General features: G+C 39.5%; 2 protein-coding genes across 2 annotated transcripts; one reads left to right on the top strand and one right to left on the bottom strand.

The window, feature by feature from the left end:
- Positions 1 to 1,113: 1,113 nt before the first annotated feature.
- LOC306838387 (uncharacterized protein) lies at positions 1,114 to 4,976 on the top strand. Its single transcript, XM_079366548.1, has 10 exons — positions 1,114 to 1,181; positions 1,787 to 1,939; positions 2,029 to 2,173; positions 2,294 to 2,469; positions 2,582 to 2,743; positions 2,980 to 3,133; positions 3,223 to 3,371; positions 4,089 to 4,265; positions 4,399 to 4,437; positions 4,523 to 4,976. Exons 1-10 carry the CDS (start codon positions 1,164 to 1,166, stop codon positions 4,820 to 4,822), a joined length of 1,473 nt encoding a protein of 490 aa, XP_079222674.1. The 5' UTR covers positions 1,114 to 1,163; the 3' UTR covers positions 4,823 to 4,976.
- Positions 4,977 to 5,424: 448 nt separating this feature from the next.
- Positions 5,425 to 16,862, bottom strand: LOC306838085 (myosin heavy chain, fast skeletal muscle-like; the record flags this gene model as incomplete). The annotated part of the gene is made up of 39 exons (XM_079366036.1): positions 5,425 to 5,547; positions 5,728 to 5,859; positions 6,159 to 6,254; positions 6,603 to 6,707; positions 6,807 to 6,977; positions 7,082 to 7,207; positions 7,290 to 7,493; positions 7,569 to 7,877; positions 8,009 to 8,133; positions 8,221 to 8,386; positions 8,477 to 8,660; positions 8,769 to 8,965; positions 9,256 to 9,374; positions 9,725 to 9,851; positions 9,956 to 10,345; positions 10,435 to 10,525; positions 10,631 to 10,776; positions 10,873 to 11,049; positions 11,167 to 11,409; positions 11,494 to 11,749; positions 11,840 to 11,976; positions 12,075 to 12,198; positions 12,293 to 12,410; positions 12,509 to 12,596; positions 12,704 to 12,786; positions 13,172 to 13,478; positions 13,571 to 13,741; positions 13,959 to 14,108; positions 14,220 to 14,338; positions 14,824 to 14,962; positions 15,045 to 15,148; positions 15,227 to 15,325; positions 15,423 to 15,486; positions 15,572 to 15,664; positions 15,757 to 15,862; positions 15,947 to 15,974; positions 16,070 to 16,226; positions 16,335 to 16,478; positions 16,659 to 16,862. The coding sequence occupies 39 exons, from the start codon at positions 16,860 to 16,862 to the stop codon at positions 5,527 to 5,529; spliced, it is 5,820 nt and encodes a 1,939-aa protein (XP_079222162.1). The 3' UTR covers positions 5,425 to 5,526.
- Positions 16,863 to 17,388: the final 526 nt, after the last annotated feature.

Raw genomic sequence — 17,388 nt, 5'->3', positions numbered from 1 at the left:
ACTGCAGAGACAAACATTGTCAAAAGGTTGTGACAGTAATAGTAGACATTTGCTTTTACCCTGGCTGATGTTCACAGGATGCCCCAGAACAGGAGCAGATACTCAACATAATGAGTTACTCACAGCGCGGACGAATGGAAGAACAGCGTTGTGTCTTAGGTCCTGTTACAACTCATCAAATCAAAGCTACACCTCCAGGTCAGTTCATCAGAATTCATTTGACATGTAAATGTGTTTTTGTAGACTGTTATTCATTGTTTGATCCTTGTTTTTAACAGGCTTCAAAACTGTAAATCAAAACCTTGATGACATGCAGACGCCATTTCCAGGGTTTAATAACCAGGTACTAGACTGACTAATGGTTTTAAACTGCCCGATTGTACATGCTCAGTTAGTTTGATGAATAAATAGCTGAAGTGTTTTCCAAATGTGACCTTTCTTTTTCCAGGGAATTGGAGTTCATAACTATCATGGCTCTACACCTCAGATCTCTGTGATAGAGAGTACCCCGGATAGAAACAGGAAGCTTCTGCTTGCACCAGTCAACCAATTACAAATTCCCTCTCAGCAAGACCTCTCAAATTCAATCCAGGTATGATATGTCATTCTGGTTGTTCAGATTATTTAACTTTTTTGCCTCACTTTAATGACTGCATGCCATTCAACTGTGTCAATAATCCTCATTTGGTTTCTAATAGACAGAGCCCTCTGAAGAACAACAGAAGTTTATAAATATGATCAGCCATGGCCAGCGTGGACGCATGGATGACCAGCGCTGTTCCTTAAATCCTAGCAGGAGTGCTCCCTGCACGCCCAAACACACAGACAAAAAGCCTGCAGGTACATCAAAAACGGGATCATTAAAACTTTCTGTAAATTGCAGCATGCTTGTCATCTAAAGCCTCACATGAATGTATTGCAATGTCCACTTTACATTTTTTACTGATCCAGGTTTAGATTAGTTGTAATCAAATTGATGTGTTCATAAAGTGAATAATTTATTTTCCATGGCAGGCCCAGATTCGGATTTGTTCTTCAACCTCTTGGCCAACACTCAGAGCCGACGGCTTGATGACCAGCGGGTGTCTCTCCCAACATTACCAGGACTAAACAATGATAAAGCTACATCTAATGCTGGAGGGGATTCTAGCTACTTGTGTTACATGGTCTCTAAAGTTCAGGTTAGTGTCTTTTAGTTTTCAGATTAAGAAATGTCAGATATAGAAACAGTACTCGATTTGTGTATGTGCTGGGTTTCGGATCCAACCTGTGGATCTTTACCTGCATGTCCTTCCCCACTCGCTATTTCCCTGATTACTGATTCTGTCCACTGACCCATCACTCCAATAAGGAGCTTAGGTAAAAACGAATTTAAAAATATATATATATCTTGTTATTACAATATTTGTAATATTGTATCACAAGGTTGCAAAGCAAGATATTTATGGAACGCTGTTTAACTCTTAACAATATTTGTCTGTTTTTTAAAAAAAATGAAATTTCCTTTTTTAGCATTTAATATAGCGTGAAATGATGTTTCTTATAGAAAGGGTTGATGTGTAATTTGTCATCTAAAGGCCAGTTGACAGTGTGGCTTTTTAGGGATTTAAGTATAAAATCCCATTATTCCATGAGTTGAGCTCTTTGTGGCACTGTGAATTGCCTTGTTTCTGAATATATAAATATATTTGACTTAGTTCCCTCATCATAATGTTGTAATATTTTTTAAAAGGAGCATTCCCCCCCATAAGAAAAGACTGAAGAAAAGTGCTAATTGCATTTTCAGGGTTCAAGAATGGATGACCAAAGATGCTCTTTACCTCAAATAACAAAAAAGGACATGAATACATCTTCTTCAGGCCCTCCACGTTCAGCCTCTTTCAGCCCCGGCTCAGAAATAGAACGACCAAAGAATAAAGACACCACATCTCCAAAACAGGTTATAATCAGGCATTTGTATGTCTCACTAAAATTACAAGAATTCTACACATGCTCTAAACATGCACTGTAAACCTTTTCCCTTTCTAGAGCCTAAATCCAGCTGAGCAGGAGAAGTTTTTTAATCTTATGAGTCATTCACAACGTGGTCGAATGGATGAGCAGCGATGTGTTCTAAATGTTAGTCCCCAGTCCAAGCCCAAACATATTTCCAGTGAGAGCACTGTGCCCAAAGGTAAGAATAATAACTTGTTTGTCCTTCTTAATTTTCCAGATTTCTTTTATTAATGCTCATATGTAATATCTGCTATTATATATTTGATCCCAAACATGATGTCTTTTCTCACCTTTTCAGGTCCTAATTCTGAACAGTTCTTCAGCCTTTTGGCCAACTCTCAGGGCCGACGGCTTGATGACCAGCGAGCAGTTCTTCCTTCCTTGCCAGGAATACAGAATGGAGGTCCCACTCCAAAATCTACACCTGCAGACAAGGACGCAAACCACTTATGTTACATGGTCTCCAAAGTCCAGGTTGGCCCCATCATTGACAGTCCTTTTGTCATCCTCAACACATTTTTTTTAGGAGATTAAAAGAAGAAGATAGTTCAAGAGTGCTTTTATGACCATAAATCCAATCCCACAGGGCTCAAGATTGGATGAACAGCGATGTTCTGCCCCCCATATCCTGCAGAATCTGGGTACCCCTTTAACGCAGCGCAAAGATAATCCCAATTCACTCTTGTCTGATAATGCTCCCCAGAGGTCTGCCTCCTTTAACACTACCAAAACTGACCAGCAATTTCAGGTGAGAGTTCATGGTGCATTATAGAAAGCTTTTTAGACAATTTTAGACAATTATTCTTTCATCATCATTTGAGACAATAAAATGACATCGTGAAGCCCATCATCAGTAACCTATGAGAACAACTGTGTCTGTTTAAATTATTCCCAGACTGATTATCTTCAGCGGTAGTCTCTGTTGGCTTTAAGTTATTTGTGTGTTAACTCTTCATATTGCATTTCTTTCTTCATTTATTCAAGGAGGCTTCTCCAGCTGAGCAGGATAAATTCTTTAAGATGATAAATCATGCACAAAGGGGACGTATGGATGAGCAGCGTTGCTCTTTACAGCCCAGCAGAAGTACACCTGCCTCACCCACACACAATGGAAGTGCTTTAAATAATGAGCCCACAGGTTAGAATAACACACATGGCACAGAAGGTCAACGATGTGTTTTCTGTCTGGGAGTCATCACAGACATAACTCTTGACTCTTCTCAACAGGTGCAGCAGCGGATACATTCTTTAAGATCATTGCCTCCAGCCAGGGGCGACGTCTAGACGATCAGCGTGTTGCCCTCCCTACCCTACCAGGGATAGGTGGAAACTCCAAAGGAAAAGACAATGGTAGAAATAAAAAGGCTGAAATCCCTGTAAGTTTTTCAAAATTCAAATTTGCAATTCAAACATAAAGAAGGTATTTAAATGTTAATAATAATAATAATAATACATTTTATTTATTGGCGCCTTTCAAAAAACCCAAGGACACCGTACAAGCAGAGTTAAAAACAAACAATATAAAACATGATAATTAAAAACTTACAAAGAGATAATAAACAGTTTTACATAACAAAATTAAATTAAAAACTGGAGTGACATGGATGGAAATCAGAGGGAGTAGGCTTGTTTGAACAGGTGGGTTTTGAGACGAGATTTGAAGATTGTTAGAGAGTCGATGTTTCGGACGTCAGGTGGGAGGGAGTTCCAGAGGTGGGGGGCAGAGCGGCTGAAGGCTCTGGACCCCATGGAGGTCATATTGCTAACCTTACGTTCCTCATACTTCAATGTCATGCCCTGAACAAATACTTAGCATGAAGGATGTGCCTGTCAGTGACAAAGCAAGCAAACAAGCAAACTCTTGTGCCAACCATGCAGTAATTTAAGGGCTGTCTATAACAGACATGTCATACTTGTACTCCCCCTATTGAATAGATGAACTAAATAGCTCCTGAATAGCTTAAACAAATTGTGAGGGAGAAGAAAGGTATGTTGACATGGAAATGTGTGCTTTTACAAAGGGATCTCAACCACAATGGAAGATTATACTTGACAGGTCACCTGCCTTTTGTTTTCCTCGTTTCTTCTATAAGGCTGTTCCACACATCACTGTGGCTGAAAGTACACCGACAACATCAAGGAAAGCCTGCTCCTCACCTGGCACTCAACTCAACATGGCTTATGGAGAGTCTTGCTCCCCTAGAGCCATTCCTAAATCCGCTTCATATACAACTGAGACAGAATATCAGAAGCTTAATTCATCAGGACAGGTAATTTGTTAAAATATACTATAATATTAGAAGTGGGAAAGAGAATATTAAATCTGCAGATGACATACAAGGTAACCTAACCACAGTGCATTACACAATTTTATTTTTAAGATTTGTTGATTTTTCTTCGCAGGTGACAGTGAAAGTGTCCATGAGCTTCACGCCACAGCAGGTAAGCTCTGCCACAGTGTGGAGTTATTGTCTCCTTTAAATATGTCTAGTTAATTCTGTGCTGTGTTTATTCTTATCTGTCAAAGGGGCAGAGGAAAATAATTCAACCATGTACATTCCCTGAAGTCTTCCTCACTCTGGGAGCCCCCGGAGATAACCTTGTGATCCCTCTGAGCCCGGACCCTGGCAGACGCCTGTCATTAAACTTAAACCTGGTACCAAAAGACGATGTGTGGTCCAGGCCATGCTCTCCAAGCCATGCAAGTCCAAGAAAAGTCTGCTCAAGGCCATCGTCTCCAAATCCAGGAGCACATAAAGGGGATCCTAAAAAGGGGAAGGAAAGGGCACATCATGGAAAGGGAAAGGGGGGTGGCAAAAAAAGATAGCAATGGTGGAATTGTAAAGTATGATACATGCTGTATAGATAAGGATATGTGAGGAATGGAGCTGGAAATAATTGATATAAAACAAAGAGTAAGGTCTAGACCTGCACTTTTTAAGTGTCTTGAGATAACATTTATTATGTATTGGCAATGTACACATTAAGATGGATTGGGTTGGATTGATTGATTGATAGTATATTCAATGAAAATGTACTTTTAATTTTCACCAAGTTAAATGTCAACATTAAAAAAAAACAACTATTGATTTATACATTGTATGTTGTTGTGAGCTTGAGGGGTGCAAGAACTTATGGCTTTTCTTTTTCAAATCTAAATGTTGCATGTAAAATCAAAGGATGATAAGTACGTGACTTTGACGGAGCTAAATGTTTACCAAACCTGATTGCCAATTCATGTTTACTCTTCACAAGTTAAAGAGAGTTGAAAATGGAGCCTGGAGCTTACGTGTGATGTATTTACTGAATGAACACAGTAAATTGGTGTTGTGTCTTAACAGCACATGATGAAAGCGGTCACACCCAGTGTCCTTCATTAAAATGACAACAATTACAAAGTTAGATTGGTAATTCAAAGGAACAGACGAACAACTGAGAAATATTGAGGATTTATTGAAGATTCATAGAAGGGCATTTTCAATGGCCCATATTGTATGAACTCTTTTGAAATTCTTCAGCTGGTGTTGTGTTTCATTCTGCAGAATCAGCCCCCTAAAAGACACAGACAGTAATTTAGTCTAGTACTTTTAGACAGGGGAATAAATACACTTTCAGCATTTAGCAATGAAAAAAAGCAATTTAACATTTTAAGGTATGACAAAACTAGAAGTTTAGCTTCTGATAATCTTGATGAGTAATATATGACAATATCAAATTCAATGAAAAAGTTACCTTTCCAGCATCGCGGCTCTTGGCTCTCAGCTTGTTGACCTGGGACTCAGCGATGTCAGCACGCTCCTGAGCTTCCTCCAGCTCATGCTGCACCTTTCTCAGCCTCGACATGTGAGTGTTGGCCTGCTCCTCCTGGGAGGGGTTTACAGTTTTTGTTTATGTTTATGTTTTTCTTTGCCTGGAAGTTTTCTTCATGTGATGCAATATGATGCTTTTTGCATCACATGAAGAAAACTTTCAAACAAAGAAAAACATATTTTTCTCGTCTCAGGGCAAAATGAGGGTTGGATTCACGACCATTCAACACTACTACCATGTTTCTAATGATACACAGCTTCATGTAAATGGGTGAAGTATCTTTTTAAGTTGTATCGGCTTTTATCATTGTTGGTTCAAATGAATGATTTGTCACATTATTGTAGTTCACTTACAGCCTCCTCGGCCTGTCTCTTGTAAGCCTTGACTTTAAGCTGGAGCTTGTCCACCAGATCCTGAAGCCTGTTTACGTTCTTCTTGTCCTCCTCGGTCTGTTAGAATAAAAAAGGGTCACTGAGACAGCAGTGAAGAAGAAAAACGCAGCAGCAGCAGGAAAAGTATCAAAACTCTTCCAGTTCAACAGTTAAAAAATGACAAATACAACTTCATGGAAAATATGACATCACGAAAAGTGCAAAACAATGAGCATAATAAGTACAATAATGAAATCTTAATATAGCTAGATATTGGGAGAAGATAATACTGTTTGATAGTCTTACCTGTCTTCATTGGAAAAACTAATGACACTTTACATAATTTTACAATTACCTTCACGTCCACTTATGTGCAAAGCCATTGAATGATGTACTTAATGTCCCTTCGAGTTTAAAAAAAAGTACCTGGTAGGTCAGCTCTTTCACTCTCCTCTCATATTTACGGACTCCTTTAACAGCATCAGCTCCACGCCTCTGCTCGGCTTCAACCTCAGCCTCCAGCTCGCGCACCTGTGATGTGCATATCATCAGAGGTTTGTAGAAGGACTTCATTGCAGGTAAATGAGCTTTTAAAATCTACACAGAAGCTTCGAATAAACATGTGCATACCCTGGTCTCCAGTTTCTGGAGCTGCTTCTTGCCGCCCTTCATGGCGAGGTTCTCAGCCTCATCCAGTCGGTGCTGCAGGTCCTTGACCGTGACCTCCAGGTTCTTCTTCATCCTCTCCAGGTGAGCACTGGTGTCCTGCTCCTTCTTCAGCTCCTCAGCCATCATAGCGGCCTGAAATAAAGAATCTCTTATTAATAGTGTCCATGTTTTTTAGTCAGTGCATGGAAGCAGACTGTTAGCATAATGAAGTAAGTTAGATATACATATATGCTCACATCAGTGATAGCCTTTTTGGCTTTGTCCTCAGCATTTCTTGCTTCTTGGACTGAATCATCGACCTCACCCTGAACCACGACAAAGTCAGCCTCCAGCTTCTTCTTGGTGTTCAGCAGACTAGTGTTCTAAAGTGATAAAGACAAACAAAGTTCAATAAGATTGTGTAATGTAATGTAAGCTATTTTGTTGCATTGGAAGAATAAATACCTGAGAGTGAAGCAGTCCGACACGCTCACTTGCATCAGCCAGCTCCTGCTCAGCCACTTTGCGTCCTCTCTCTGTCTGCTCCAGAGCGACTCTCAACTCCTCTATCTCAGCCAACATGAGGACATTTCTGCGCTCCACCATGGCAACCTGCTCCTTCATGTCTTCCTGTCCTCTGATAGCATCATCAAGGTGCAGTTGGGCATCCTGACAAAATTAGGTTAAAAAATGAACCATCTACAAGGTTTTTATTTGTTTCAATCAAATCAGTATAAAACTCACCTTGAGTTGTCCCTGGACATTCCTCAGTTGTTTCTGGGACTCAGCAGCCTGCCTGTTGGCATGGCTCAACTGAATCTCCATCTCATTCAGGTCTCCCTCCATCTTCTTCTTGATTCTCAGGGCGTCATTTCTGCTCCTGACCTCAGAATCGAGGGTGCTCTGCATGGAGTCAATCACCCTCTGGCTGTTCCTCTTAATCTGCTCCATCTCCTCATCTTTCTCTGCCAACTTCCTGTCCACCTCACCTTTGATCTGGTTGAGCTCAAGCTGAACACGGAGAATCTTTGACTCTTCATGCTCCAGTGTCCCCTATAAGAAAAGTCAGGTACTGTAAGTATGGCATTACATTTAAATGAGTGGGCAACTTTGTCAAAAAATATATAAAATACATACATATATAATATTTATATGAACAACAAACTTAATAGAAAGCAACATACCTCAGCTTCCTCAAGGGCAGTCTGAATTTCAACCTTCTCACTTTCAACAGCCTTCTTGGCTTTTTCCAACTCATGAATGCTTTTTCCAGTCTCCCCAATCTGTTCAGTAAGATCTGAGATCTCCTCTACAGATTAAACACAAGAAAGATTCACATGGTAAGATTCTTTTAGGATTGTCGTTAATATGCTTAATCTAAAAGTAGTTGACGTACGTTGCAGGTTCTTGTTCTCTCTCTTCATGGTCTCCAGTTGATCCAGAGACTCCTCATAAGAATTCTTCATCTTGAACAGTTCAGTGCTCAGAGAGCGAGCCTCCTTCTGAGCTCCTTCCAGCTCAGCCTGGCTCTCCTCATACTTCTGTTTCCATTCTGCCAGGACCTACAATGATACAGAAGCATTAAACATTTCACTTCTATGTTTTTGCAACTGGCCCTACATTGAGTTTGGTTGGTTTTCTACTTTAACTACCTTATCAAAGTTCCTCTGCTTCTTGTCTAGATTGGCAGCCAGAGCATTAGCTCTCTCCACATCAATCATGAGGTCCTCCACCTCACCCTGCAGCCTCTGCTTGGTCTTCTCCAGAGAGGCACACTTAGAGTTTACAGCCTCAATGGATTCTTCTGCATCCTGCAGACGCTGGGCAAGCTTTTTCCTGAAAATTATTTTAGTTTTTGAGCAATTTTTCACATTTTGTAAGGTGGTAAAATTATGACTCAAAATTGTAGTTATTAAGTAAAAAGAAATGCTAAGGATGACATACTTTGCCTCCTCCAGCTCCTCAGTGCGCTGGATAGCATCAGTCTCATATTTGGACCTCCACTGAGCCACCTCACTGTTGGCCTTGGACATTCCTCGCTGCAGCTCAGCCTTGGCCTCCTGCTCCTCCTCAAACTGCTCTCTGAGCAGATCACAGTCATGGCGAGCGGACTGAACAGCATGGGCAAGTGCATTCTTGGCCTGTTCAGAACCAAGTATGTGTTAAACTAATATCTTAACATACTGAGGTAAATACATACAAATGTAAAATTCTTCTTGCATAAAATGAAAATCATTTCATTTTCATACCTTAATTGAGAAAAGTAATTTAAATTGAAATGTTTGCTGTCATGTGTATCTTATTATGTTTGCAATAAGTGAATTGGATCAGTGTTTTAGCTTCTAGACATCTTAATTAAAATCCATTTTATTACAATCTGTATTTTAGTCATCTGTCCATTTATTAAAGAGTGCAGTTTGAGTTCCTGTACCTTCACTTCTTCCTCAATGTGTCTCTTTAGCTCCTCAATCTGCTGAGTGTAAGCCTGTTTGCCTCTTGTGAGCTGGGAAACAAGAGCTTCCTTCTCCTCAATCTGGCGACCAAACTCACCTAGAACAATGAGAGTCATCATTATCAAACAGTGTCTTATATACCCGACAAAAAGAATTTACTGCAATGCCAACACACAAGGAAACAATTTAGATATAGAAATGTTGCATTTCTTTAAAAAGAACAATGTAACATACATGAAGGGTAAGAATACATTAACAATAAATCACATTAAATGTACAATTACAACCCATACCATCAGGTAAAGATCATTTTGACAAAGTAACAAGTTATCAAAATAACTATGCATAATCACAATCGCGAATCCATTTAAACCCACAGCACACAGATTTTTAACCAGAAAAAAAAAACATAGGTGAAAAGAAGACTTCATATTATTTGTGACACACCGTTCTCTGTTTGCAGTCTTGCCCTCTGTGCGCTTAAATCATTTAGCTGGCGAACGTTCTCATCATTTTTGGACTTGATTTCACTTAATTGGTCCTCAAGTGTTCGGCACATTTTCTCCAGATTAGACTGAAATCGAGATGTAATTAAAATGACTGGAATGCAGTGACAATCATACTTACAAACAAGAAATTCTGTAATTATTATCCATTCATGCAAATTCTTAAACATACCTTAGCTTTAGCAACAGCCTCCATGTTGCTGGAGAGATCATCAATCTCCATCTTGAACTCGCTCTTCTCCTTCTCCAGCTTCTGCTTGACACGCTGGAGGTTGTCGATCTGCTCTCCCAGCTCTGCGACACTGTCAGCCTGCTTCTTGCGGAGAGCAGCGGCAGTGGCTTCATGCTGCAGGGTGGACTCTTCAAGATCACGACGCAGCTTCTGGAACTCGGCCTCACGCTTCTTGTTCATCTCAATCTGAGCAGCTGTTGCTCCACCAGCTTCCTCAAGCCTCTCACTGATCTCCTCAAGCTCCCTGGAGAGGTCGGCCCTCTGCTTCTCCACCTTAGCCCGAGCAGCTCTCTCAGCCTCAATCTCTTCCTCCAGCTCCTCAATACGAGCCTAGATAGAACGGTAATGAAGACTTATTGACTGGAAGATAAAGCATGTGTTTGGATTGCCTGGGTCTGGTATGTGAATCAAATGTCTACCTGGAGCTCCTTGATCTTCTTCTGAAGCTGAGCACCAAGAGACTGTTCATCCTCAATCTTGCTGAGAAGCTGGCTGATCTCAAAGTCTTTCCTTGAAGTTTAAAACAACAAAAAAAATGATACATTTCTGTTTTTTAGTTGCATTTGCATGTAAAACTGTTGTCAAATGTCATCAATACCTTTTGATCTCACTTACTTTTTAAGTTTCTCATCAGATTGCTGCTTGTCATTCTCAAGATCCATTATGGATTCCTGGGCAAGTTTCAGATCTCCCTCAAGCTTTCTCTTTGCTCTCTCAAGATCCATGCGGAGCTTCTTCTCTTGCTCCAGGGATCCTTCGAGCTGTCAGATGAGAGTTAAACATAATTTACTAGACAGAGAACAATATTAAGAATCACCATGAGAAGGAATACTAACTACTAACTGTTAGTTCCTTACATCGTCCACTTGCTGTTCCAGCTTGGTCTTCGCCTTGGTCAGAGTGTTGACTTTGTCTTCCTCTGCCTGGAGATCGTCCAGAGTTTGCTGGTGGGCCTCTTGGAGGGCTTTCTTCTCCTTTGTCAACTTGGCAATGGTCTCATCTTGAGATGCCATTTCCTCCGTCAAGTTTTTCACCTGCAGGATTAATGGTTGTTAAATGTTTTCGATTCAACTTAAAATGTATAAACAACTGATACCCTTTATCCAAAAATACTCTAATTTTGATCATGTACACATTTAGTTATGTTTAACCTTGTTTTCTGTGGCATGTTTCTCCTTTTCCACTTTAGCCAAGGTGAGCTCCAAATCATCAATGTCTTTCTTCAGTTCAGAGCATTCATCCTCCAGTTTCCTCTTCTTGGCAGTCAGCTCAGCGTTGATTTCCTCTTCATCCTCCAGTCTCTCAGTCGTCTCTTTGAGTTTGGCTTCGAGTTGGATCTTGCTCTTAATGAGCCCTTCACATCTTTCTTCAGCATCGGAGAGGTTCTCACTTTCCTGGAGTTTAAAGGTAACATATTAATTTGGATCAGAAATGTAATTAAACCTTACTGTGAGTCTCTAAGTAAAGAGCAAACTCACAGATGCCACTTGAAGTTGCAGGTCATTCTTTTCCTGAAGGAGTGAAACCATCTTCTCCTCCAGTTCCTTCTTCTTGGTCAGAGCAGTAGACAGGTCTGATTGCATTTTACCATAATTCTCTTTCATCTGCTGTAGCTCCTTCTCAGTCTCAGCACTCTTTAGAAGAGGCTTGATCTTAAAGTAAAGATGCATCCATGGCCAGTTCTTCACATTCATAAAGGATCGGATGTTGTACTGGACTGTGAAGATTGCATCTCTGAAAAAATACACATCATCAATTGTAAAAATCAACACATACTGAAAAAAACTTTAAAAGACAATTATGTATACTGAATGAGAATCCTACCTCCTCTCTATCATCTTAACAAACTCTACCCTCATGAGGTATCCTCTGCAGAGAGCCTGAGTCATGGTCACCAGCTCAGCCAGTTTGTCATCTCTCATCTCCTCCAGGGTACCCAGCAGACCAGCTTTAAAGAACACCTGTGATGTCATGTAAAGGAAGTTGCCATCAGACTTCTTGGGTTCAACAGGAAGACGTAATGTATACAAGTCTGTAAATATATTCTATACAAATGAACCTTTGTGTGTCCAAACTTGTACTGAGTGTGGTCCACATCAATGGAGCCCAGCAGCTTCTCTGAAGCTTTCTTGTTGTCAATGAACTGTCCCTCAGGGATCACACTGGCATTCAATACTTTGTATCTACAAGACAAATGTACTTTGTCAGTAGTACTAACCTCACTTATTCACCCCATATTTGACATCATAACCTGGATTTCTTCTACTGAATATTTACCTCTGCTTAAAGTCAGCATAGAGGATTCTGCTGGGGAAGCCTTTTCTGCAGATTCGGATACCTTCCAGCACACCGTTACACCTCAGCTGGTGAATGACCAAGAAGTTCTCCATAAGACCTGCACATTGAACAATTTGTCAGAGAAAAAAAATTAGAACAAGCTATTTTTTCTTTAAGGAAATAATAGGTTAAATAAAAAACTATTAAATGCCAAACCTGGAGTCTTTGATTCATTTGGAATCAAGCAGCGCACAAAATGAGGGTGAGTGCTCCTTAAGTTGGTCATCAGCTTGCCTAAGTTCTCCTTGGGGGTAAAATTGTATTATTATTTTTTTTAAACAAAGGTTAGCATTAAACATGACAAATCCTTTTTTTTAGATCTACAAAAAAAAAAAAAAATCCTAAACATACCCTAAAAAGAGCAGACACAGTTTGGAAAGAACCACCCTTCTTCTTTCCACCACCCTTCTTGCCGCCACCACCGCCAGAGGCATCTATTTTATACAACCACAGTGACGAAAAAAATTAGTAATTAGGTATTCCATGTTCAGGCATTTTTCTAAAGAAAAACCAAAAAATGTACCCTCATGAATAACTTAATAACCACATAGGAGACAGATTATTGTCATCTCACACATCAACTGAAGCACTGGTTGCATATAAAGTTAACCATCATCAAATGGTTTGGTTTTTCTAATATTCGAATTGAAAAAAAGACAGCAATTGAGTAATGTTTTTACCATCTTGCACCACTTGTTGGAGAGAAAATTAATGATGGAAACATTGAAAATGATTTTTTCTAAAACCATAGATATTTGTCTAAACACTTGTCTCATTAAGATGAATCGCACCACTTAATACTGAGCTTTTCTTGCTCACCGTCAGCTCCAGCATGGGCTGCATAAAGCATTGCCAGCAGTTTGTTTGCAGACTTCTGGTAGAGCTGAACAACTGAGTCATTCAGGGGGTCCTTGTTCTTGTCCAGCCAGCCAGCGATATTGTAGTCAACAGTACCAGCATAGTGAACCAGGGAGAAGTGAGCTTCGGCCTTGCCCTTTGCGGGCTTTGGCTTCTCAAAGGCCTTGGTCTTTCCAAGATGCTGGTCATGCAGCTTGTTCTTAAAAGAAGTGTCTGTAGCCTTTGGGAACATGCACTCCTCTTCAAGGATGGAAAAGATGCCCATTGGCTGAAAGTAGATTGTTTCATATAGACAGACTTTACTATCAAGCAGGCACTCGGAAAACAGGGTTTCTGTTCTCCATGACAGATTTCACTTACCTTCTCAATTAGCTCAATGCAGGCAGCCAAGTCCATACCGAAGTCAATGAACTCCCAATCAATGCCTTCTTTCTTGTACTCCTCTTGCTCCAGGACAAACATGTGGTGGTTGAAAAACTGTTGCAGTTTCTCGTTGGTGAAGTTGATGCAGAGCTGCTCCAAGCTGTTGAACTGAATTGAATTTTGAAATATCATCAGTCCCATAGTAAAACCATTGTCTACATGGGACCTTTATTAATAGTATATCAGTATAGACCTGCTCTTATTTGTAACTGTCTTCAGGTAACATTTGTTGTGAATTGACGTTATTCTATTAAAGATTGATTGATTGATTGATTAATTGATTGACATTGATTTGATTCAACTCTTAGCTCTTCAAAGTACTCACATCAAAGATCTCAAAACCAGCAATATCCAAGACTCCAATGAAGAACTGTCTCGGCTGCTTTGTGTCCAACATCTCATTGATACGGACGACCATCCACAAGAACATTTTCTCATAGACAGACTTGCAGAGAGCGCTGACAGCATTGTTCACCTAATAACAAGGAGATTAGAGACTTTATAAGACTAATGTCATTTCAAAATGCTTGTGTTTCTATCTTTTTATATACAGAATAATAGGATTTAATTTTTAATCTTTTCTTACCTGTGGAACGGTTTGACCTTTGGTCACCATCTCGTTTCCGACCTTGACTCTTGGATAGCACAAAGCTTTCAGCATGTCAGCTGAGTTCAGGCCCATGAGGTAGGCGATTTTATCAGCCACTGATTGTAGGAAAAAACAATTATTTTTGAGAAAAAAATTCAGTGGATCTCACAAAACTATGGTAACTCAATAAAGTAAGTGTTACACATTAGATATTTGCTTAATTTTAAACAGTGCTAAAAGTGAAACCTCAACTCTCACCTCTCAACTCAACTTTATTTATAAAGCCTATTTATAAACCTAAACTTTAAAATGTTTTTTTGGCAGTCACAGGCAGCTTGTCACTTACTCCCTCTATATTTCTCCAATTGTCTTTTATTTTTTTTTCTTAGATGATTATATTTAAGGTAATTTGCTTTACATAGTGAATCATTTATCGTCTTGAATGATGCACCTTCAATTTTTGCAAAAGAAAATGTCTTTACTGTTCTGTAAGCAATTCTATAATGTTCTGATTGCAAGACCATTTTTGTAGCAGAGAGATGTTGAACTTCATATATGCTCTGTGTAGTATGATGTGAGATTACATTTCTTACACAAGTACCTTCAGTGCCGTCAGGTTCACCCTGCTCCTCTCGCTGCTTCTGCTTGAATTTCATGTTGCCATGATGCATCACAGCACCAGTCAGCTTGTAGATGCCAATTTTCTCTTCAGCAGTGAAGCCCAAGATGTCAATGGCCGTCTAAAATGTACATTTCAAAGATGTTTTGGTATGGGAAGGATTTAACCGGTATATTATTTGTTCAACTAAATTGTAGTCTTACATCTGTTGCAATGAACTCCTCAACATCATTGATGCTTTTGACTGTGATTTCACCTTGACTGATCATATGGTAGTCATAGGGGTTGGTTGTAATTAAAAGGGCCTCTGTAAGACAAAATGTATATGTTGAAAAAAAACCTCTTGTTTTTTCAAATACTGTTTTTTCATTATGTAGTGTCATACCCAAGAGTTCAGGCTTGTGGCCAGTCATCAGCTGATAGAAGATATGGTAGCTCCTCTCAGCTGACAACTGGAAGGTGACACGAGACTTCTCCAGCAGATCTTGGAATGAAGAAAAGATGTCAAAAATCTATAACAAGTACATTAATTTGTATAATATTATATTTTCAATGTTGCCAACTGCCAGATTTCAACTTACAAGTTTCAATATCAGCTGAGGCCAGCTTGCCACTCGTGCCAAAGTGGATTCTGATGAATTTACCCTAATTATTTACAAGAAAAGTACGTATCAGTCTTGATAACAAAGCGTAAGACAATGACATAAAGGTCCTTAATGTGGATACATACAAAACGAGAGGAGTTGTCGTTCCTCACAGTCTTGGCGTTACCATAGGCCTCTAGTAAAGGATTAGCTGCAATGATTTGATCTTCAAGCGAACCCTACACACCAAAAGAAAAAATATTAGGTTGTATAATTAAGTCATCCAACATAAATCAACAGTTCAGAACATTTTTAGTGAAACAAATTTCACCTGTATTTTTCCAACGGTCTCTTTCTTAGGTCCAGCCACTGCAATTGTTGCAAAGTACTGGATGACACGTTTGGTGTTGACAGTCTTTCCTGCACCGGATTCTCCACTTGGGAATTGAGACATTAGTAAGTTGCCAAAAGGTCATAAAGTTCTTAAAAGCAAATTTACCAATGAAATGTTTAATACTCACGTAATAAGGACAGACTGGTTCTCACGATCTATAATTTAGCATGCAGACATAACTTTAACTGTTTGTAGAGATTCTTGTCAGTCTCATCAGATCACAACAACTTTTGTGTAACTGTAAACATACCTGTGAGCATGAACTGATAGGCATTGTCAGAGATGGAGAAAATGTGGGGAGGAGCCTCAATTCTCTTCTTGCCTCTGTATGCATTAACAACCTGAGCATCGTACACAGGAAGCCACTTGTAGGGATTCACGACAACACAGAACAACCCAGAGTAAGTCTGTAACACCAAAGAAAAACATATTGTTGAATTTGAGGCATTTGCTTAACAGACACAATAATAACCCAGTTATATGATGTAAGATACATATTATGAGATTTAGCTTACGTAGATCATCCATGATGCATAACGCTCTTTGAGGTTATACAGCACAGCAGGCTCATTGAGGTGGGTCATCATGGCCATGTCCTCAATTTTGTCATACTTTGGAGGATTCATCGGATGGATGTCATCCTCTTTTACTGTGAGAGTCTAAATAGGACATGCAAAAAGAGACAAAACATACAATTAAATATCATTTAAGTTTGCCAAACTACCCGCCATTTTTGTTCTGCATTATAACTATCTATAAAGTAAAAAAATTACAATCCTCTGAAAACTATAGTCAGTTTGTCCTTCTTTAATAGTAAGAGCTTTAGTCATTACACCTACCTTTCCTGTCACTGTGTCAACCGTGGCTTTGCCTCCCTCTCGTTTAACAAGTTTCCCTTTGAGATACATCTCTTCAGTATCAGCAACAAAGTAGGCTGTTTTTGCATCAAAAGGAGCCGTCTGTGCCTCAATTCTCTCCTTCTCTGGTTTGCGGAGGTAAATGGCCGCAGGGCCATAGGCCTCCATCTCTGCGTCTGTGCTCATGATGGCACCTTAAGAGACTGAAAGTAAAGAGAGGTCATAAAAATATGTTGTCTCTGTTTCACAAATATAAAAGTCAATATCAGGTAGGCAAATAAAGGCTGTTTTGAACTTTTGTTTTTCACTCTGAAATGTACTTTTATTTACCTTCCTTGGTCCCACAGGAAGTGGTATAGAGAGGTGTGTTTTTTCAGTCCTAAATAAACAATTAAACATGAGTCCATAATCCTGCAGATAAATGTATTAATCTCTTAAATCTGCATAAAATGCAATGATTCTAAGGCAATGGATGAGATAACTTTACATTATATGGTTCGTACTGTTCATTTACATTAATTCTCTTGTGCTTTATTCAGCGAGGAAGGCTCCATTTGGCAACAAGATGTTTCATCAAATATGTTACATCTTAAAACACATACTATATGAGCAACACAGAAAGTTGTCATAGAAGAGATACATGCAGGCCTACCATACATGTATACAGGTCTTGCATTTTGCAAATGCATTGTTATTCTATTACTTACACAAT

The sequence above is a fragment of the Symphodus melops genome (assembly GCF_947650265.1).
Source record: "Symphodus melops genome assembly, chromosome: 17".
NCBI classification, from domain to species: Eukaryota; Metazoa; Chordata; class Actinopteri; order Labriformes; family Labridae; genus Symphodus; species Symphodus melops.
This window is presented reverse-complemented; position numbering and strand designations above follow the sequence as displayed.